Source organism: Python bivittatus, unplaced genomic scaffold (genome assembly GCF_059951505.1).
Source record: "Python bivittatus isolate LINGU-HERP-01145 unplaced genomic scaffold, Pbiv_v1 ctg000960_np1212, whole genome shotgun sequence".
In the NCBI taxonomy this organism is placed as follows: domain Eukaryota; kingdom Metazoa; phylum Chordata; class Lepidosauria; order Squamata; family Pythonidae; genus Python; species Python bivittatus.
The window spans coordinates 10,420,326-10,442,424 of NW_028277124.1; the positions used below are offsets into that span (position 1 = coordinate 10,420,326).

General features: G+C 40.0%; 3 protein-coding genes across 7 annotated transcripts in view; 1 reads left to right on the top strand and 2 right to left on the bottom strand.

The window, feature by feature from the left end:
• SNX5 (sorting nexin 5) overlaps window positions 1-530 on the bottom strand; it is a 45,048-nt gene extending 44,518 nt beyond the window's left edge. For 2 of the 3 annotated variants that reach the window (XM_007431400.4, XM_025168655.2), the window contains exon 1: window positions 193-330. The gene's annotated coding sequence lies outside the window, so the exon portion shown is untranslated. Of the gene's footprint in view, window positions 1-192; window positions 331-410 lie in introns of those variants that run through there. The other variant, XM_025168657.2, reaches the window with a different exon arrangement.
• On the top strand, window positions 247-16,446 carry MGME1 (mitochondrial genome maintenance exonuclease 1). 2 transcript variants are annotated; one of them, XM_007431402.4, is made up of 5 exons: window positions 247-383; window positions 2,284-2,848; window positions 11,288-11,510; window positions 13,210-13,342; window positions 16,263-16,446. In XM_007431402.4, exons 2-5 carry the CDS (start codon window positions 2,347-2,349, stop codon window positions 16,410-16,412), a joined length of 1,008 nt encoding a protein of 335 aa, XP_007431464.1. In that variant the 5' UTR covers window positions 247-383; window positions 2,284-2,346; the 3' UTR covers window positions 16,413-16,446. The 2 variants fall into 2 exon arrangements, with proteins under 2 accessions (XP_007431464.1, XP_007431463.1); XM_007431401.4 differs by lacking the exon at window positions 247-383 and adding an exon at window positions 496-593.
• Window positions 16,447-17,042: 596 nt separating this feature from the next.
• Window positions 17,043-22,099, bottom strand: part of OVOL2 (ovo like zinc finger 2) — a 40,057-nt gene continuing 35,000 nt past the window's right edge. For both annotated transcript variants that reach the window (XM_088131427.1, XM_088131428.1), the window contains one exon: window positions 17,043-17,867. In XM_088131427.1, coding sequence (XP_087987553.1) covers window positions 17,560-17,867 — 308 coding nt within the window. In that variant the 3' untranslated portion in view covers window positions 17,043-17,559. The remainder of the gene's footprint in view (window positions 17,868-22,099) is intronic.

Below are 22,099 nucleotides of genomic sequence, written 5' to 3' on the forward strand. Positions count from 1 at the left end.
TTTGCCGGGCAATGCTTTTGCGGAGAATTAAAGCAGCTACGTGTGAACTAGAGCGTGCACATTCTGCCGCGCTGACCAAGATCATTACTGCCTTCTTTGCAGGAGTAACCGGGTAGCAGAAGCCCTGAGCGTAAGAGCAACGTGCACTTAGATTCACAACAAAACACCCGGACAAACCTTTGCAAAAAGTACCTGTTCTTTTCCTCCCTGTCGGAAATAAAGCACGAGTTGAAAAGAACACGAGATCTTTCTTAATTATCCTTCGTCCTGAGAAGGAAACGTCCCGCACCGGAAGGGAGAAAGAAAGAGCGATCGTTTGTTACAGGCCGCTATGGCCTGCACCTAAATTGAAAACATGTTCTTTGAGTTCAGCTCAACTTCTGGTAAGTTCACCGGCATGGAGGACGTACAGGGATGCTTGATGTGTTTGTTTTTGGAAGCGGCTTGCCCTTGCCTCCGCCGTTCCTTCGACTTCCCGGGAAAAGCCATCTCTCAACTCTCTCGCGCGCGGTGCGTCTATGAAAACTGCACACGCCGCTCGAGGGCTGCAGCGGAACTGATCTGTCTTGGCGAGTGGAACTGAATCGAGGGGGGTAAGCGGAGTTGGGACGCTCGTGCGGGAAGAGGGATCGAGCCGCAGCGTTGGAGAAGGGATGGCTTTCTCCCTGGAAAAGAGAAGCGGCTTAATATGCCAGGGTGGGGTATGATGGCACTGTAGGACAGAAAACGTCTCGTATTCCTAAGGAACGAGGTGTTAGTCCCGAGAGCCTCTTCAGATTTACTGGGCAGTTCAAGAAAGCAGACTTCACAGGCTTCCTTTTTCGAAAAGGTCGTTGGTGTGTGATTTTGGAGGCAGGGTGTTCAATATCCTTCGAATCAACTTTTTGTTTCCCGTCGCAGCAAAGCAGCCACCCCTCCCCCCTCCCGTTATTCAGAAACGCTCTTCCACTCCAAATCAGCCAGTGTCCAAATCACCCGTTCTGGAGTCCTGGCTTCTTTTCCCTCCTAAAATCTCTGACGCTAATACTGTAATGCAACTTTGCTTTGCTGGAAGCCTGTATGTGATTCTGTTTACTTCGCAGGGGGAGTCTTCTTCGATTGGTCCTAGGAGTGGAAGCACTTGCACCACTTCCCCGGGTTCCCCATATTGTTTCTTGGATTTATAGCCTGCCTTTTCACAACCATTTCTCGTTGTTGTAGCTTTATTCAGCTTTAAACACTTTTCATGCTCGACAACGTGGCAGTCTGCCTAAAATCTCTTTTGAGCTGCAATTTAAATCACAGATAAGCTGCTAATTATCTCCCTAGAGGATGGATGGCTGGATTTGTCCTGCAGCAACCTTTTTTTTTAGCCACCCCAAAAGAGGCTGGGAGCTGTCACTTCCCTCCTACTGTCTTTTTCATTCTTTCCCTCCAGTGGGGAGAGGTGCTCTATAAGGCATCAGCCCTGATTAAATTGCTCTTTGAAAATTATTTCTAGTAAGCACCAACTTAGTTGGCTTAGATTGTTATCCCTCACTGGGAGGCCTGCTTTCAGAAGTAGGATGGGTGGAAGAAGGCTACAGGAAGTCATGTCTTCTTTGCTTTCTAAAATTTTCTTTGGCTGACTTTTTCTAAGTTCAGCAGTCTCCCCAGGTTTTGTAGTTTGGGATGACTGATCTAATTGATAATGCCATTGGATAGTTTATTACTGTATTAGTTATTATTTTGCTTTCAGCTTCAGCTTTGCTGAAGAAGTTAGCTAATTGTAATTAATTACAATTTGGGCTGAGAGGGAGAGAATAACAACCATTAAAGGGACAGGAGTTTAGAGAGAGCATGGACCTTCTCTAGGAAGTGATCTCAGTCCTGGAACAAAGTCAGTTAACTCCATAATATGGAGTTTGGATAACACAGAAGAACTAGTCAGCTGAAAGGACTTAGTTTAACCCTGGACAAACTTGGAGTTGCTTCAAGATAAATCCAACATTCACTAGGTTGATTCAATTAAGTGTGTTATGCAACTCAGGCAATAATGAGGAATAGATTTCACTGATTTACTGGCATTTACTTCTGAGAAAATAAAGCATAATAACTAAAAACGTGCCCCCACACAGCATAAAATCCTACAATAACTAGAGGCAACTAAAGACATAATGGTATTATTAATTATACCCTAAATACTTTTCTGTAATTAGTACTTCATAATTTGCAGTTTGAAGCACTTCAGATGATAAAGCCTCTCCTATCAAAAGTAGTGGCAATTTATAGTAAATAATTAAAACATGTTATCTTTTTCACTAGGAATTGGAAGAAAAGTTTCCTGAAAACAAAGAATAGGGATCGCACCATTTGTAAAGTTGGAGTATGGGGTCATTCCATCTGTTGTTTAGAAAAAGTAGAAGATTGCCAGTATTAACAACATTGTTGAGTGAGAAAAAACTTTCACATAGATCCCTCACTATTTCTTCCCCTTTTTATAAGAAGAAAAGGACAGAGTATGAAAACATTGACCCCCAAAAATATGGAAATTTGATCCATTACCTCACTTCAGGCAAGGACAGATCTGACAGATCCAAGCCATTTGAAGAAGACAATGCAGGGTGTCAATATAAGCTTCCAGCTAATGAGACAGAAACAAAACTTCCCGAGAACTGGATTCCTCTAATGAATCCCAGGAAGAGCTCTTTGCATCAGAAAGTTGACCAGGGGCTGCCCTTACAAATCCATTTGCAAAAGAACGCCTGGGCCAGCGTGACCTCTGTTCTGCAGCAGACAATGCCTGTAGAACAGGCGTTTTACCTGGAGAAGTGGAAACAGCAAATGATTCTGAAACTTGGGAAAGAAGGTTTTGAAGAATACATGAAAAGTAAGTAAACAGATGCATTAAGAGTTTGTAATAATCATAAACATATTTACGCATTATTTATTTTTACTTATTGGTTAGATTTATACCCCCTCCCCCTTTCAAGGCAATGTATGTAGTGCTCATTCCTCCCATTTTTCTCCACAACAATAACCTTGTGAGGTGGGTTGCATTTATGTAAATCTCCAAAAAACAAAACACCAGGATACATTAGTTATTTGAATCATTGAACTGAATTTCTATTTCCTGAACAAGCACCCATTTTAATAATTAGAATATGGTTTGCAATAAAATGAAAAATTGATAATCTAAAATCATAATTCAAATCTTTGCCTATGTAACATATTTTATGTTTTGCATTGTATCGGGTTATAAAGACATTCTGATGTGGGCCCCAGACTTCTAGACAAAGCATGTATACTTTTAGTTTTCTATATATATTATTTATAGTTCTATATTATTGTTTGGTGTATTATATTTTATCATATATATTGTAAACTACCTAGACTTTAATCGGATTGAGGTGGTGTGTAAATTTCATAAATAAATATAACACCTCACTATTATGTTCCTTCACTCCAATCGGATCTTATCAGGTGCACAGAGTTGCAACAGGAATTAAACATCTTGCTTGGATTTTTTTTTTCCTCATGTTCATTATGGGTACTTCTGATTTTTATGAGACTTGGGAAATACTGAATTTTATTCCTTTAATGTATATTGAGATATTACATAGATAGAAAATATTATAGGAATATATTATTTGAAGCTGTGTTTGCACCTACCACTAGGTAATCTTTCTGATTTTCTTTCCACTGACTTTTGCTACTTAACAGAGTAGCTTAAATTATATCCAGCTTTGTTAATATTTATTAATAATCTTTGTTAAAAGTCCCATTATGAAGGTGTTAGATTAGGAATGGGGAGATTCGGCTACTGTGTGATTTTGGGCCTGTGTCTCTCTCTCAGCCCAACCTACTTTATTGGGTTGGTCTTGGGCTGGAAAATATGAGGAGGGAGCACTACACATCCTGCCTTGAGTTCCTATGTGAAAGGCAGGATATAAATCCAACAATTTATAGAACATCTGCCGTGGTTGATTGATCTTCTGTTTTTTACCTACCAAGGGATAACTGCATCTCAGAAAAAAAGGTAAACAATTTTGACTATGATGTTTTTCTTAATGTTTGTCCCACTTATTTGCACCCGTTTTGCATTGCTCTCACCTGATGCATGATATGATGGGGGGAGGTTGCTTTTCAACCAGCTTGTCAAAGAGCCTGATGCTGATTTGGCCTGAGAGACAGTGACTGGCCCAAAAGGAAGACTAGATCCTGGATATAGAGTCAGCCACACCGACTCCACTAAATAGTTTTGACTATGACAGCTGAAAATCTTATTTCCAAACTGGGGGCAGAAGGTCCAGCAGTTATTTACTTGCTTTGTCATCTTAGCAGTAGTAAACTTTAGTGGGACCAGCCCTTTCATCTTATTGAAAGAAAGAATGTCTGGTATAATAATGAACTATCCTGACTCTCTCTTCTTTCCTTTGTGTTTTGTAAGTGACCGATGCTTTGCAGTATAGAGAATACAGGATTCATAGCCTGGGATAAGGGCAACATAGTTTGGACAGGGGGTAGAACTGAAGTTGCTGGGTCATTCTAGTGATGCTGTAAATAATGAAGAAAGACTCTGTTTTACATTGCTCAGTTTTCCTGTTATCCTAAGTTAAAAGAAAAAAGATTGCTGTATCTATTTTTATCTGATTATTTTTTAAAATATATTATCAAATCTGTCACTTCTTTAGATGCTTATTGCTATTAAGTTCTTAACCCTTCTTGTTACTGTTTTTCTTTCTTAGAATATTTAACTTCTTTGCCTCCCATAACATGCATTGTTTTTCATTCTTATATATTTTGTTATGATTCTTTTGATGCTTTTCACCACACTTTCTTCCTTCCTGAATTCATGTAACCTCTCAGTATAGAGATATGTTATTTTTCATGTTCATTTCTCAGATTATATTTCAGTGCATTTAACCTTTTTTTCTGTAGCACTTGTAATTTGTTTTAATCTTTTTTACTAGATACTTCTTAAATTTTCTCTTCTACACTTTCTCTTCTTATTCCAGATGCTGAAACCATTATTTACTTCTCTAATTTCTTCTTAATTTGACTGTTTTTTTCATTCTCAGCTCACTCTTCCCATCCCTCTCTCTGATACACTTTGACCTCTTTTGAATATTCATTATTTTCCAATCTGTGTTAATTCTCCTTTCTTCTTCTTAATTAGTTTTCCCTTTTTTCCTTAATAGATATTTATAGGTTTTTTCTGTTTTGTTTGCCCCTGTCCTTATATACATACACTTCATATTCTCCCTCCCTCCCTATGTGTGTACACACAGATATATACACACATACAAACACACACACATACATACATCCTACTACGTGAACTTGTGGATAGCAAAGAACCTCTGCAAAAGTAAAGAGGTATTTATGGATAGTGACAGGTACCTAAAGGCACACTCTCAGTTATTTTTGTGAGTAGGCACAGAACTTCCCTTTAGAAACACTCCCTTCTTCCAAATAAGCAGTGAAAACTTAACAGCCTGGAACCCTTTTCCTCCACTGTCAGTCATAGAATATGAGGGTTGGAAGGGTGTTAGAATTCATCTAGTACAATCTTCTGCCCACTTTATGAATCCACTACTACAGTGTGCACACACACACACAGATACACATGGGCTATATTAGGCTCTGTTTAAATACCTCCAGTAAAGGATGTTCCACGGGCTCTATTATTGAGCAGCTCTTACTGTTAGGAAATTTTTCCTGCTATCCAGCTGAAATTGACTTCCTTGTAATTTCATCCCATTGGTTTTTGTTTTGAGCTCTGGAACAACTTTGAATAACTCTACCCACATGACAGTCCTTCAGACATCTGAAGACAACGATCACATCTCCCCACAGTCTTCTCTTCTTCAGGGTAAACAAACCAATACAGTATATGGTAGTCCTTTGGGTTTGAAGAAGACATGCTCTTGTGCAGTTCATCTGTGGACATGGAAGTAGCTTTATAGTCCCAGTCTGGAAGCACAGAGTCTAGCACAATGGGGGCACTGGAAGTCCATTGTTGTCGTCATTGTGGGTTTACTCTGTGATGCTACTCACAGTTTTCTAACAGTTGTTGGTGCCTGTCTTCAAAACCAGGCTTCATAGCACAAGGGCTTACCAGCGGGTTCTGTCAGTAGCTGCAGCTTCTGGTTCCCTTGGCTGGATGTCACAGTGACATAGGGTTTCTTTCACAGCATTGTTGTAGCGCTTGCATGGTCAACCTCAGGGTCTTGTCCCAGACTCCAGTACACTATAGAGCAACTGGTGAGGCATATGGTGGTCATCCATTCTGATGATGTGTCCCACCCACCGCATCTGGGCTCTGATAATCAGGGACTTAATGCTGGTGGACTTTGCACAATCCAAGACCTCCATGTTGGAGACATGGTCTTGCCAACGAATGCCAAGGATAGAGTGGAGGGGCACATATGAACTTTCTTTAGTTGTTTGATGTGCTTTTGGTACAGAGTCCAGGACTCACAGGTACATAGGAGAGAAGGGATAACCACAGCTCTGTAGATTTTCACCTTTGTAGAGATATAGATGTTGTGTTGATTGAATACTCTAGTATGCAGCCACTTCAGTGCCTGGCTGGCCTTGCTGATCCTGGAGTTGATTTCTTTGTCCAATTACCCATCGCTAGAGATGATGCTTCACAAGCATTTGAAGCTGTTTACATTTGTCAGCTGGATCTCATCAACAGTGATATTTGATTCTGTGGGGTTGGTATTTGGCACAGGCTGGTAAACTACTTCATACTTGTTCAGGCTGATAGTCAGGCCAAAGAGCAGAGCAGCATCTGAGAATTTGTTCAGCATCAACTGTAGATCACTGTCTGTGTGTGCCAGGAGCGCATAGTCATCAGCAAAGAGTCTTTGGTGACTGTATGGAGACACTTTGTCAGCGCAGTCAAGCAGCGAAGGTCAAAGACAGCCATCCAGTCGGTACCTGATGTATACTCCCTCCTTCAGACCCTTGCAGCATGCGATAACATGCAAGTGAAGAACAGATTGAACAGGACTGGGGCTAGCACACAACCCTGTTTTACTCCAAATGCAGCTGATGTATTGCCTGGTGCAATATTAATAATAATCTGATGTATTATTAGGATGTAAAACCTGTACGGTACTGCCAATGATTCCTTATATATTTTCCTTCCAGGCTACTTGTCAACATAGGTAGTTCCCTCTAGGCAAGCTCAAGTTTTATCTGTGTTCTTCCTAAAATATGGAGCCCAATTGATAACTTTCTAGGAGTAATGAAGATAAAAGTTGTAACTCTAATAACAGAATGTGCCTAGAGTAAGACTTCCAAACAGTCTAATAGTCAATAGCTATTAAAACTCTTCACTCTTTGGGAGAATTCACGGTGTCTCCACTTCAATAGCCCCTTCTGCTGAGGCTACCACCTACTGCTCATTCAGCAACTGCATTAATTTTAGAAAATAGTCAGGAGGAGAATGCACAAATGAAATTATTACTGATTTCATCTCCCAACAATGCTTACTAACTGCAAAACTGCTACCCCATCAAGAAAATGCTGGTATTGTAAATTCAGAAAGAAATGTCATAGCTGTAAAAATTCCAGAGAAAACCATTCCAGTGGTGTCCTTGAGAATAAGCTCTTTTAGTAACAGAGTTGCTTTGTGTGAGATGGGCGACTGTATAAATGTGATATGTAAATAAAACAAACTGAAATAAGAACTGGCAGCAAACTTGCTGTAAAATTGTTGGAAGCAGACATAACTGACTGGAGCTTCGCAAAGATGCAAATAGAATTAAACTCAGACAAATGCTACTAACTATACATGCAACAGCTGCATCATAGATTCATTTTGTTTTTCCTCTCAGTAAATTAAAATGTAATATGTTAATCCCTTCTTTAATACATTTTGATTCAGCCATGAATATAGAGCAGAATAGGAAACAAAGAAAAACACGACTGTTAGATCCAGGTTTTGGAGAAGAGCAGTCCATAGAAACTGGTACTGATCACAGTATACAGTGCATATACAGGTAGTCCCTAGTTTAAGAACGAGTTCTGTTCCCAAGGTCTATCCTTAGGTTGGGTTGTATGTAAGCCGGAACAGTATTATTGTATAATACTGTATAAGTGGTACCTTGGTTCACGAACTTAATTCATTCCACGACTCTGGTCGCGAACCGAATTGGTCGCCAACTGAATCAAATTTTCCCATAAGGTTCAATTTAAATACGGTTAATCCGTTCTGAACCATATGTATTTTTTTTTAAACCACAAAAATATGAAACAAAGTACAGTACAGTACAGTATGAAGAGAGAGAACACTAACCTTGCTTGAGGCAACTTCTGGTGTGGAGGACAGGAAGGCGGGTGGGGAGGCGGTTATTGTTTGGAGGGAGAGTCCCCCTCCCTACAGGAAGCCACGACCACGTGTCACAGCAGGGAAAATGGCCGCGGGTCATGTTTGTTACCTGATGCAGAGTTCACGAACGGAAGCAAAATTTTGTGAACGGTGCTGGTCGTGAACCGAATTGTTCGTGAACAGAAGCGTTCGTGAACCGAGGTACCACTGTATTGTGTAATGAACTCGAACCATTGTGTATTTAACTCTAATTTTGCTACAGCAGGCTCTGTTCTTAATTATGGGTTGTCCATAAATCGGGCATTCTTAACCCAGGGACTGCTTACTTCCAGTGCTTTTTCTGGAACTGCACAAAAACTTAAAACACAGGATATGATGTGTATTTTAAACCAGATTTGACTTCACTCAGCTTATGTGTCTCAAGATTTTATTGCTCTAATAGCTAAAGCATAAAAGACGACTACTTCCTGGATGTTTCTTTAATTACTGGATACACTCCAGTCTGTTTTAATTGTTGTAATTCTAACAAGTTGCCTCTGTGCTCACAGATTCAGATAAATCCTGGTTTGAGGACAGTTGAAGGATCCTTTTACAATTATGTAGATAAACATGATACACTCTTGCAGGACACATGGATTACAGAAGACTTTTTCCTAGAGGGATAATAATCACTGTCTCTACAAATGTTACAAGTGTTTCCAGGGGTGGTAGGTTGTGTATGGGTTTAATGTAACATTACAGGTTGAAGAGTTAGAATTGCACTATTTAGAGGAGTGTGCAGAGTCAATAATACTAACAATTTTAGTCTAACAAATGAATATGTACTCCCTGTACATACCCATGCCATGATCAATAAAGTTTGGTGCAAGATAAAAAAAATATTCATATAATTTGGTTTATATCCAAATGCTAATTTGATAGTAGCAGGGGAGAACTTTATACAAAATTTCATTGCTATTCACCTGATTTTTTAGCAGTGCATCCCATGTTACTTCACTAATCAAAAGACTCCATAGCCAACTTGCTACGTATGATGCAAACTTTGGCCAGTTTAGACCTTGTGGTCTTGAATGACACATTAGATACTCTCTAGCAGAATATACCAACTGAGCTCTCCCAAAGCCCTCCCTCACAGATTATGTTGTGGCATCACAGATCCTAGTTTCCAACATTTGTTAAAAATCACAATTGTTTTGTATCCTGATAACACTTCCTAGTTGTTCTTCATGTGAGGATACCTGAGAATATTGCAAACAGGCAGTCCTCAACTTACGACAGTAATTGGGACCGGAATTTCTTTCACAAAGCGATGCGGTCATAAAGCTGACCACATCACTTAATAATGGCAATCCCTGCAGTCCTGGTTCCTGTTGTTAACTGAATCTCACAGTTGTTAGGTGATGCAACTTTCTGCCAGCTTCCCACAGCCAAAGTAATTGGGGAAGCCGGCAGGAAGTTGCAAGTCCCAGGCCTGCAGGCACGTGACTCCTGCCGGGTGGGGGAGGGAACGAGAAAGTGCATGGGAGGGCCAGGGAGGGTGCCTGAGGGTGCAAGGGGGTGTGAGAGAGGCATGGGTTGGGGAGGATGCGCAAGGGGGTGTGCAGGAGGCATGGGTCAGGGAGGGGTGTGTGCAAGTGGCCAGCACGAGTGCAGAGGGGCTGGGGAAGGGAGCACACGCAGTGGAGGCTTACCCCAGCAACTTGCGACCTTCCCTGCCAGCTTCCTGACTGACTTTTTGGAGAAGCTGTCAGGGCAGGTTACAAATGATGATCATGTGATTATGGGACGCTGCAACTGGTTCTAAGTGCAAACTGGTTTTCAAGTACTGAGATTGCGATCATGTGACCATGGTGTTGCTGGGATGGCCAGAAATCCGAGGATTGGTTGTAACCACCATTCATTCAGCACCATCGTACTTCGAACAGTCGCTGAATGAATGGTCATAAGTCAAGGACTACCTGTACTTGAATGTTAGTTCTGTTCCTGCCCATGCTATTGCATTCTGGACTACTTGCAGCTTGTGAGCAGTTTTCAAAGGCAGGCCCATGTAGAATGCATTGCAGTAGTTCACATGTGAAGTGACCTAAGTGTGAGTGGCTGTCTGAAGGGCTCCCCAGTCCAAATAAGGGCACACTTTGTGGAAAAGATGGATTTATGTGAAGGTCCTCTTAGTCACAGCTACCACCTGCTCCTTGAGCAGGAGCTGTAAGTCCAAGAAGACTTTCAAATTGTGCACCAGTCCCAAAGCGAGAACTGTAACCCCGTTCAGGACCAAAGATTAAACATCCCAGGTCCTGGGGGGACCAAAGACCCAAAGACACTAATTTTTGTCAGGGTTGAGCTTGCTCCTCCTCATCTAGGCTCCACAGCTTCTTTTCTAAAAAGGGAAGGTTGGAGACTAGATGAATATTCTCCAGTACAGTTGGGTCCAGCAAAGCTTCTTGAGGAAGGGATACACCACCATCTCTTTCAAGGCAGTGAGGACCATCCCCTCCCTTAATGAGGTGGATACTAGAGCATGGACCCAACCACTTTTCAGGCAGTATTCACCAATCAGAGGGGATGTGGATTTCATAAACTGGTAGTTAGAGCTCCAGACCCAAGGATTCTACCTCAAACTCATCCCAACTAATCACATAAAACCTTGCTTCGGTCATCCTGACAGTACTTGCCCAGTTGGAATCCAATTAAGTGAATCCAAATGACTTTATTTACCAGATGCCTAAATATTCCTCCCAGTGGCCCCGCAGATAATCCTGTAACTCATCCCTCCCCAGCAGGATTTGAGTCACTTTAAAAAGGGCAACTGGGCTGCTATCTGCTATAAAACCATCATATGCAAAGATCATTACTAAGTGTGATGCTGAATCTCTGTTTCAATCTGGTTATGAGAATAGTGTTTATCCTTATGCAAAATGGTCTCTAACCATACCAGAGTAACACATTTATATTTCATTTTTTTCTTTTTTTCTTGTTTTGTAGATACTTTTCAAACAGGTAAGAGCTTTCATGCAGCCATGGAAGCCTTACTGTTAACTAAAGAAAATTTTGTAAAGGCACAGAAAGAAGATACCAGCATCTCAAGCTACATAATTAGTGTAAAGCATGTACTGCAAGACATCACTGGAGTGAGAGCTCTTGAAAGTGCGGTCCAGCATGAGGCCCTTCATTATCAAGGCCTAGTGGATTGCATAGCAGAATATCGGTGAGAGGCTAAATTTAGATAATGTTGTTTGTGACAATGCTAAACTTTTTTGGACTAAGAAGGTATTCAGGCCATGTTTCACTTTCCCATTCAAAACAGTGACTTTAGTGCTTTACTTTATCTGCCTCATACCCAATACTTCTAAAACCAATTGTAGATTTATATTTCCCTTACACTCAAAAATAAGGTAAAGCATATTTTAAATTTTGCTCTTTTTTCATCATTCTAAACTGAGAACTATGTTATCATTCTTTCCATTTGTCAGTGAAAAATTGAACCAAAGAAATTTATGTCCAAGATCAAGAACTGCAGAGTTGCACTTTCGGCATTACATTTAATAGTTAAATGGGATACCCTGAGAAACCATAACACAAGAAATCCTCATTGCCTTTGTAATCACATTTATATGCCACCTTTTATATGCAGTGTTTAAAGTGGCTTGCATAAAAAACAGCAAAATAGCAAAAAAAAAAAAGTGGGGAAGGGGAATCTAATAATTGTAGATTGGTTGTGACTGGATTAGTGGAATAAGGGGATGCTGTGTATGTAGTATACTATAATGGTATGTGGGAATGAGCTTGAGAGACAAGAGGGAGAGCTGTAGACTGGACAACCAGCATGTAAGAGTTATCTCAGCCCACAGAAGGAGGGAGGGTATGGGAAACATTTCAGAAGGGATCCTCCCTAGTTTTGCAGAGAGTAAAAAAAAAAAGAGAGGAGAAATACTTTCAGTCTTGCAAGATTCTGTTAATGTAATCTTATAATATAGAGCTAGTACTCCTAGTTGTGCTGCTTGTCTGGACTACCTTGCAGGGCTAACATCTACTTAGACTTTACTGAGGCATTTGATGAAGTAGACCATAGCTGCCTTTTGATAAAGTGGAACAATGTGGGATGGATACTACCACTACCAGCTAGATTTGCAGTTGGTTGAACAACTATAACCAAAACATATTCTTCCTTATGGGCCTATGTCTACATGGAAGGAGGTATGCAGTGGGATACCTCAGGGTTCTCTCCTGGGCCCAGTACTGTTCAACATCTTCATAAATGACTTAGATGAAGGAATAGAAGGCATGTTGATAAAATTTGCAGATGACTTTTTTGGGGGGGGCGAGGGGAGGATTACTAATACTCTGAAGACAGGCTCAAGTTAGGCACATGAAATTTGGTCATTTCTTGCGCATTGCTTGGAAAATGAATTTGTTATTACCACTGTATTTGTGAATGGTTGCTAAATGAGGTAGTTACTAAATGAGTGGGTGTAAAAAAACTGTAGCGGCCAGATACTATCTGGTATTATTGTAGTTCCATATTGCAGTTTTATGCTAATTCCATTTAATTCTAAACAAGGTTTTACACATGTTCTCATTTTTATTAAGGTTATTTTTGATTTAATGAGCATTCAGTTTAGCACTAATCTCCACACTTCCCTGACTCTCTCAATTTTTGCTGATTCCTAAGATACTTGGAAATCAAAATAAATCTTGCTGCTTTCCAAGTACCCCCAAAATTCAGCACAAGAAGAACTCACATCCCCATTTTGTATGGAGCTGGAGGGGAAAGTGGAGGTTCATCCTACAGTTGCACTGGGCCTCACTTAGCCTGGTGTGTTTCTCTTTGTGAAGGAGGCCAGTGGCAAGCACAAATTTTGGTTGGCTATACATAATTGAGTTATCTTCTATACTTGGTCTCACAGAGGAAGATTATGCATAATTGACTGGAAGACTTCAGGGAAATCGAAGCCCTTTCTTCAGAATACATATGATAATCCACTACAAATTGCAGCATACATAGGAGCAATTAACCACGATAGCAACTATGACTTTCAGGTAAGTGACAGCTGTAAAGAAACATCTCAGTTCAAGCACTAGCTGCTTTCTTGCTCACACATTTAACTGAAGCTGAATTTATTTCCCTGCATAGTATTCCTGCTGAATGGTCTTACTAAATAGTAGCCAGCATCTACAACTGATGTACAGGTAGTCCTCGACTTATGACAATAGGGACTGGAAAATTTGTCATTAAGTGATGCAGTGATTAAGTGAGGCATCACATGACCACACCTGATTTTATGATATTTTGTGGTGGTTGTTAAGCGAATCATAATGCTCATTAAGTGAATCATGCAGTTCCCCATTGATTTTGCTTGTCAGAAGCTGGCTGGGAAGGTCACAAATGGTGATCATGTGACTCTGAGACACTGCAACCATCATAAATACGTGCCAGTTGCCAAGTGCCTGAATTTTGATCATGTGATCATGGGGGAGCTGCGATGGTCATAAATGCAAGGACCGGTCATAAGTCACTTTTTTACCACTGTCGAAACTTCAAACTGCTGCTAAATGAATGGTCGTAAGTTGAGGACTACCTGTAGCTTAGTTGAGTTCTGTCACTCCTAGCAACGTCAGGAAGAAAACAAAACTTCAGATAAAAATATGTAGCAGCTTTAACACTCCTTTGCCCAGTGCCTGTGGCATCTTCATTTATACTCACCTGTTATGAAAGATATCCTCTCAGGATTGTCATAGTAGGAGTCAATCTACAAACAGTTATGGGGAATTATAAGTAAAACATTACATTATCTCATCATGTAAAATACAGCTTGTAAGACCAAAGAACATTACAGATTTCAACAGTATCAGCAACTGAGGTACTCTGGAGAATTTGCAGAGTAAATTTTGAATATAGTTATTGTTTTTTAAAAGCAGCTTATGATCTTTCAGACAAGATGGATGGTTGACTGAATTTAGTAGGAAGCTGTTAATACATTTTGACAGTCTGAGAAGTAGTCAGCTCACAAGGCTTCTGCTTATATTATACAAAGGGAATTCTGGAGACAGTGGTATTTTGCACAAAAGCCTGTTTGGAAGCTCTTACCCTCTGCAAGATACCTTGTTTATTGGGAACATTACTGTATTTTTTATGACAATAAACCATGATCTCATCTTGGATGTATATACAGGTGAAACTCAAAAAATTAGAATATTGTGCAAATGTTCATTTATGTCAGTACGGCAACTCAAAAGGTGAAACCAATATATGAGATAGACGCATTACATGCAAAGCGAGATATGCCAAGCCTTTCTTTGGTAAAATTGTGATGATTATGGTGTTCAGCTTATGAAAACCCCAAATCCACAATCTCAGAAAATTAGATTAGTGTGAAAAGGTTCAATATTCTAGACTCAAAGTGTCCCACTCTAATCAGCTAATGAATCTATAACACCTGCAAAGGGTTCCTGAGCCTTTAAATGGTCTCTCAGGCTGGTTCAGTAGGAATCACAAGCATGGGAAAGACTGCTGGCCTGACAATTGTGCAGAAAACCATCACTGACACCCTCCATAAGCAGGGAAAGCCCCAAAAGGTAATTGCAAAAGAAGTTGGATGTTCCCAAAGTGCTGTATCAAAGCACATCAATAGAAGGTTATGTGGAAGGGAAAAGTGTGGTAGAAAAAGGTGCACAAGCAGCAGGGATGATCACAGCCTGGAGAGGATTGTCAGGAAAAGGCCATTCAAAAGTGTTGGGGACTTTCACAAGGAGTGGACTGAGGCTGGAGTTAGTGCATCAAGAGCCACCACACATAGACGGATCCTGGACATGGGCTTCAAATGTCGTATTCCTCTTGTCAAGCCCCTCCTGAACAACAAACGTCAGAAGCGTCTTACCTGGGCTACAGAAAAAAAGAACTGGTCTGTTGCCCAGTGGTCTAAAGTCCTCTTTTCTGATGAGAGCAACTTTTGCATCTCATTTGGGAACCAAGGACCCAGAGTCTGGAGGAAGAATGGAGAGGCACACAATGCACAATGCTTGAAGTCCAGTGTGAAGTTTCCACAGTCTGTGTTGATTTGGGGAGCCATGTCATCTGCTGGTGTTGGTCCACTGTGCTTCATTAAGTCCAGGGTCAACGCAGCCGTCTACCAGGAGATTTTGGAGCACTTCATGCTTCCTTCCGCAGACGAGCTTTATGGGGATGCTGACTTCATTTTCCAGCAGGACGTGGCACCTGCCCACACTGCCAAAAGTACCAAAACCTGGTTCAATGACCATGGGATTACTGTGCTTGATTGGCCAGCAAACTCGCCTGACCTGAACCCCATAGAGAATCTATGGGGCATTGCCAAGAGAAAGATGAGGGACATGAGACCGAACAATGCAGCGGAGCTGAAGGCCGCTATTGAAGCATCCTGGTCTTCCATAACACCTCAGCAGTGCCACACAGGCTGATAGCATCCACGCCACGCCGCATTGCAGCAGTCATTGCTGCAAAAGGGGCCCAAACCAAGTACTGAGTACATATGCATGCTTATACTTTGCAGAGGTCCGATATTGTTCTATTTCCAGTCCTTGTGTTATTGATGTCATGTAATATTCTAATTTTCTGAGATTGTGAATTTGGGGTTTTCATAAGCTGTACACCATAATCATCACAATTATACCAAAGTAAGGCTTGACATATCTCGCTTTGCATGTAATGCGTCTATCTCATATATTGGTTTCACCTTTTGAGTTGGCGTACTGACATAAATGAACATTTGCACGATATTCTAATTTTTCGAGTTTCACCTGTAATTTATATTTTGTCAGCTCCTGTGACAAAAAGGACAAAAAGTACTTTGGAGCAGAATTAAATGCTGCTCATGCATACTCATTTCTACTATTTAATAAGCATTTCAGCTACATAGCCATAACAAACATTTGACTAAAATTGCATATGGTTTGCTGAGCAATTGATTCTTTTACTTCTTAGGTTAATTGTGGACTCCTTGTGGTTGCCTACAAAGATGGTTCTCCTGCACATTCACATTTTATGGACTCCGAGCTATGCTCCCAGTACTGGAACAAGTGGCTGCATCGCTTGGAAGAGTTTGAAGAGAAAGGGAAGAACAGCACTGTGTAAAGCATGTGTTTGTAGTAAACTGTATTTAATTCCATTGCTTTTCTTTCCTTCCATTTTGTGGGGAGGGTGGTGATGGTGGTGGAGGAGGAATTTTAACTAGATGGCGGACAAATGATCTTGGAGGGAAACTGAGCAACCATGGGTAAGGCTTCACATCTCTTCCATTTGCTGATTCTCCACTGCAAATACCCTTTGTTCTTGCCTCTGGAAAAATAATCCATAGGTAAACTTTTTGAAATGATTTTCATTTCTGACACCTGTTTTTAGCTGACTGAAAGCAGAAATTCTTGCCAGTCACATTGGTAGCTACTATTATGAGGCAAATACTTCGTGCGATTTAGTAGTGTGCTCAAGAAATAGTTACAATTTATATTCTTCATGTTAAAAGGAAAACAGGCTGTTCCCACTCCTTTTCCTTTGACTCTTGCTTCTGCATCTTTGCTTTCAGAGCTGTCTGAAGCAAGCAGACCTTGGTAACAAGACCAAATAGTATAATCATTACAATGATTGACATTCCAGAACAAAATAAAAAATTAGTTTCTGTAAGATGAGAAGGCAAGTTGATAGCAAGCAAGCAGAAAGAAAAAAAGACAGGATAAAAAAGTATTGTTTTTGCATGTTTGTCTTCGTTTTGCAGTTTGTGCCAGCGGGATTACAAAAAACAGTCAAGAATTTAAGAGAATCATTATCCAATTCATTTTATATTTCTCTATTTTATTATTTCTGGTTTTATATAATAATATACTGTTTTTTGTATAACAAAAGAGTTTAAAGAAATAGGTTCACGTAAATAACTGAGTTCTAGAGAGCTCCCTTTGGGGGAATATGTTTCATTCTGATAAGGCAGTTATGTGTCTCCAATAAAGTAAGGCTACAGAACCTTGAGAGAGAAATAACTCAAAAGGTAATTTCTGCTGTGGATATCTAGGTTGGATTCTCACAACACATTAGAATAGGTTAAATATGATTCAGCATATTTAGTGAAGCAATTCACTGTCTTCTGTGTTACATGATCCATGCCATCAAATTATATCATAATATGCTTCATTTCTTTGGATACAGAGTGTACCGAAAACAGTAATTGTGTGTTGGTAACCTGGGTTTAGTATGCTGAGATAACCAAGCCTTTATTGTTTCCATTGCAATATTACAGATCCTCATTTTTTCTAGAGGTTATCTCTATTGGAGATGTCACTTTGTTTTGCAAAACAGCTATGAGCTTTTTCGAAGTTTTCTTCAGAAAAGCACTTCCCGGATGAATATTACTGATATGCACATACAAGTCCTCTTGGGTTGGGCCTGTGTAACCACAGTCTTCACAAACATACAGTTTATCTCTCCGTTGCTTGTAAGCGTATTGTTGCTGTACCCCATGGATTTTTTTAAGATGTGATTCCAGAGAACAACGTTGAGTAAAGGCTTTGTTGCAGATCTCGCATTTGTATGGGCGAATTCCTACAATGTAACATTAGGAGTGTTAGAAAATAGATTTTATAAAGAATGATTGGCAATTATAGCAAAATATATAATTTACAGATATAACATTAGAGGGTGCAACCTATACTCATTTTACTTTATACACTTCTTTGCAAGTAATAAATTGTCTCTATCCTGAATGGCAAAAAAGGGAGGAAAAAGGGAGAAGGAAAATGATGGTTTTGTTTACTAATTTGGCCGCTACTAGCATGCCATCTCCAATAGATTAAATTTAACAGGAAAACAGCTATCTGTGCCTTATATCATTGCAAACAGACTGTATTAACACAACATGCTAGCTAATGGTTATCAAAATCATAATTTTGAATTCAGTTCATACAACTTAATTTGTTTGCTTATATAAATCACACTGCCTGAATTATAAATTAGTGAACCACATTTCAATTTTCCATGTCATATGAAAACAGCATAGGGTTATTGATTTTTTGAGTGCTATATGTAGATTGCAATTCTGTGAATACGTAAGAAAAATGCAGACAGTTTGCTGAGAATCTTGGATTTCTTTTTAGCTGTTTTATCTGCTTTAGAGTGGAAAACAGACACTTGAAAGTATTTAGATAATAGAGGAAATATTAAATTTGAGAAAAGGACAGGTTTCTGTTTTCTTGATGCAGAATTTGTATTATTTAATGCTGCCGGTTACTAATAAAAGCAAAAACTCCAAATGTAGGACTTTCACTTCAGAGTGCTTTATATATTCTGTGATTCTGTACAAACATAGGGGGAAAAAGAGAAAAAAAGGATAGTGTATATAAAATACTGCTTCCCAGGAAGCTTGGTTTTGAGATGCTTTTCCTTTTTTGAAGCAAGTTTATAGTTGAGAAATCCAGGAAAGATGAGACATACCTATTTAAATCACAGAAATCAGCCGCATGGTTGAACAATAAGGGTTTGTGGCATTAATTCACTCCATAGCTGCCTCTATCCACAGAACAATAGTAGGCAACATAGTAAGCATTGCAGGTACAGATAAGAAAGGTATGGATGACTGATATAAACATCCACAGAATTTAACTTTTCTTGGCCCAGAACTTGGATTGTCTGTATATTGTCTGTATCATATTTTAGCAAAATCTTCCTGCACAAATCTGGAAGAAAAAATGTTCCCAGCTCAGGATCAAACAGCCCCACTGGGAATATTCTGTTCTGAGTTCTCTGTTTTCCAACTGAGCAAAACTCAAGATCTCTTGAATGAACCAATAGCATAAAAATTAAGAATGTTTTTCATGTTCTGACATAGGGAACAATGAGAGCTAGAAGCAAGTACATTGATCCCTCATTTTTTGTTCTAGGTCCACAAAATTAAGCCAAGTAGACATTCATGCTGGATGCTATCTATCACAGAGGAAAAAGGCCAACAAGATACATATGCACGTATACAGATAATCCTTGGGTTATGATGGCAATTGGGACTGGGATTGACATTGCTAAGGAATGTGGTCATAAAGCATGACATCATGTGACTGCATTGCTAAGCAATGGCAATCCCAGCAGTCCCAGTTGCCGTTGTACCCCAGGACCTGTGGGTTGTTAAGCAGGAAGAGGTGGGAGTCCCAAGTAAGGAGTGGGGGGTTGCTGCGGGGTGTGGCCGGAGGAGGCCTTGGGAAAGCCAGTGCATGCCGCACCTAAGTCAGGGGAGGCTGGGGGAGGGCTGGAGCAGGCTGTGCATGAGTCAGGGGGCCCTGGGAGGACTGGTGCAGGCTGCATGTGAGTCAGGGGAGCTGGAAGGGCTGGCAGAGGCCATGCACAGGCAAGGGGTGCTGTGGGCTGGAGAAAAAGAGAGCGACCTACTGGAGCAATGTGTGACCATCTGTGCCAGCTTCCCCATTGACTTTGCTTGTGGGAAGCCAGCAGGGAAGGTCGCAAATGGTGATCATGTGACCGCAGCTCCCTGCAATGTCATAATCATGAGCCGGGCCTCCAAGCACCCAGATCACAATTACGTAACCACAGGGGTGCAGTGATGGCTGGAACTTCAAGGACCGGTCGTACGTCCATTTTTTCAGCACCACCATAATTTTGAACAGTCACTGAACAAATAGACGCAAGCTGAGGACTACCTGTATACAGGAAATGATAGAAGCAATAATTAATATTCCTCTGCCTTCATAGATAAACAACCACAGTACTGAGCCCAGGAAAAGAAGGAAATAAATTTATTCCAGAATGGTCCATGAACAACAAACAGCAAAAACTAATTATTATTCTCTCATTGTTGTCTGAGGTTTTGTGGAAAGCAACTTTTTTTTGCATTTAACTATCAGTGTGAATTAGCAATATAAATTACCAAACAATTGCACTTACCTGACATGCTAGCAAGACAGTGCTAAAGATTTTGCAATCCAAGCTTCTTAAGCAAGAATTGCCAGATATAGAAGCTGGGTTCAAAAGAGACAAGGGCACACAAAATCACAATGCTAACATCTAATGGATAACAGCAAAGGTAAGGGAATTCCAAAACGACATCTATTTTGTAGAAAGGCTTCTGATTGTGTAGAATGCAACTAAATGTGGTCTACTCTTAAAAACATGGGTATAATTGGTCATCTTGTCTGCCAGAATTTGTCTGATGGCCAGGATGCCAAAATCAAGATGGAATATAGACTAGTAATTAATTCAAAATTAGAAAAGGATATTGTTAAATATTGTATACCAGTGATTCTCAACCTTTTTGAAGCTGCCGCCCCCCTAAGGAGTGGAAAATTTTTCAACGCCACCCTTTGTGAAAATCCTGTAATTTAGGGTATGGGGGGGGGGGAGTTACTGAATTATAAAAGGCAAAAATTTTAAGTAATTTTTTTCAGTAGACTTACACACCAAATTTGTTCGATTTAACTCGATACTTTTGCCCTGAAAGGTAATTGCATTCCTTTTATTAAAATTAAAATGACTAATGTGAAAAAAATGCTTAAATGCTCTTTTATGTAAATACGTTTATTTCAAAATGCTGTAAATACGTTTATTTATTTTTTTGATGCTCTTTTAAAAAAATTTTATTTTTTATTTTATTTATTTTATTTTTTTTGCAAATGCTTTTTTAATGTTTTAAAATTCTTCATTCTTAACTAGATAATTTAAAAAAAACAGCAAAAAATACACTAAAAGAGTAATATCAATGAAACATGCTTGATTATGTCAGTGGGATGGTTGTGCTTGATGGTTCAGAGCCAGTTTCTGAACGTTCGGGAAAGATAACTATTTCTCAAAATTAATAATTCACGACCACGATAAAGAACTAATAAGTGCACTTACCTAGCCGACTGGCCAAATAAACAATGAAAGTAAATCGAAACTGAGGGGAAAAAACAGAAATGAAGCGAACGAAAAGCAACTCAAGAAACATGGGTCAAACCAAACATTCATATTGAATGCTCAATAATGCATATTGAGTGCCCAATGCATGCACTGCAATTAATCGCGCGGGAAGACAGCTGACGCACGCGCTGCGATTAATCACGTGGGAAAACAGCTGACGCATGCGCTGTGCTGGTTGGGATTGGAGAAGAATCGTAGTGTCGAGTTCTTCAAGGTCATCCTATCTAGAATACAAATTCGTCTCACCATTCTTAGAAGTGCGTGAGGCCAGCCGTCACGTAAGTTCGTTTTATTGCTGGTACAAATGGTGTAAACTGGATAATCGATTTAATAAATTTTTTGGGGAGTTTTAAAATTAAGTTCGAATGCCAAAACATGCTCATCACCCCTCTATCGCCCAAAACATGCCCACCGCCCCCCTACCGCCCAAAACAAGTTCACCAGCCCTCAGCATCCTCCCACCGCCCCCCGGGGGGCGGTACCGCCCCCGTTGAGAACCAATGCTGTATACTATCACCTTATTTAAAATGTATACAGAAAATATCATGAGAGATGCTGGACTAGAAGAAATAGAAATTGGAGTTTTAAATTTCTGGAAGAAATATTAATCAGACTGAGAGATGCTGATGATGCTACTTCAATGATTGGAAATGAGAAGACCTAAGAAATATTTTTGAAGGTGAAAAGAAGAGTGCAAAAGCTGGTTTGCTGCTCAGTATTTTAAAAACTGGTTGCCAACCCAATGCAGAGAGAGAAAATGTAGCAGATTTTTATCTTCCTGAGTTCATCAACTTACATTGATGATGGTAACCTTGAACTAAACAGATACTTAGGAGAATGAGTATGACAGAGCTAGACAAAATATTAAAGTGTAA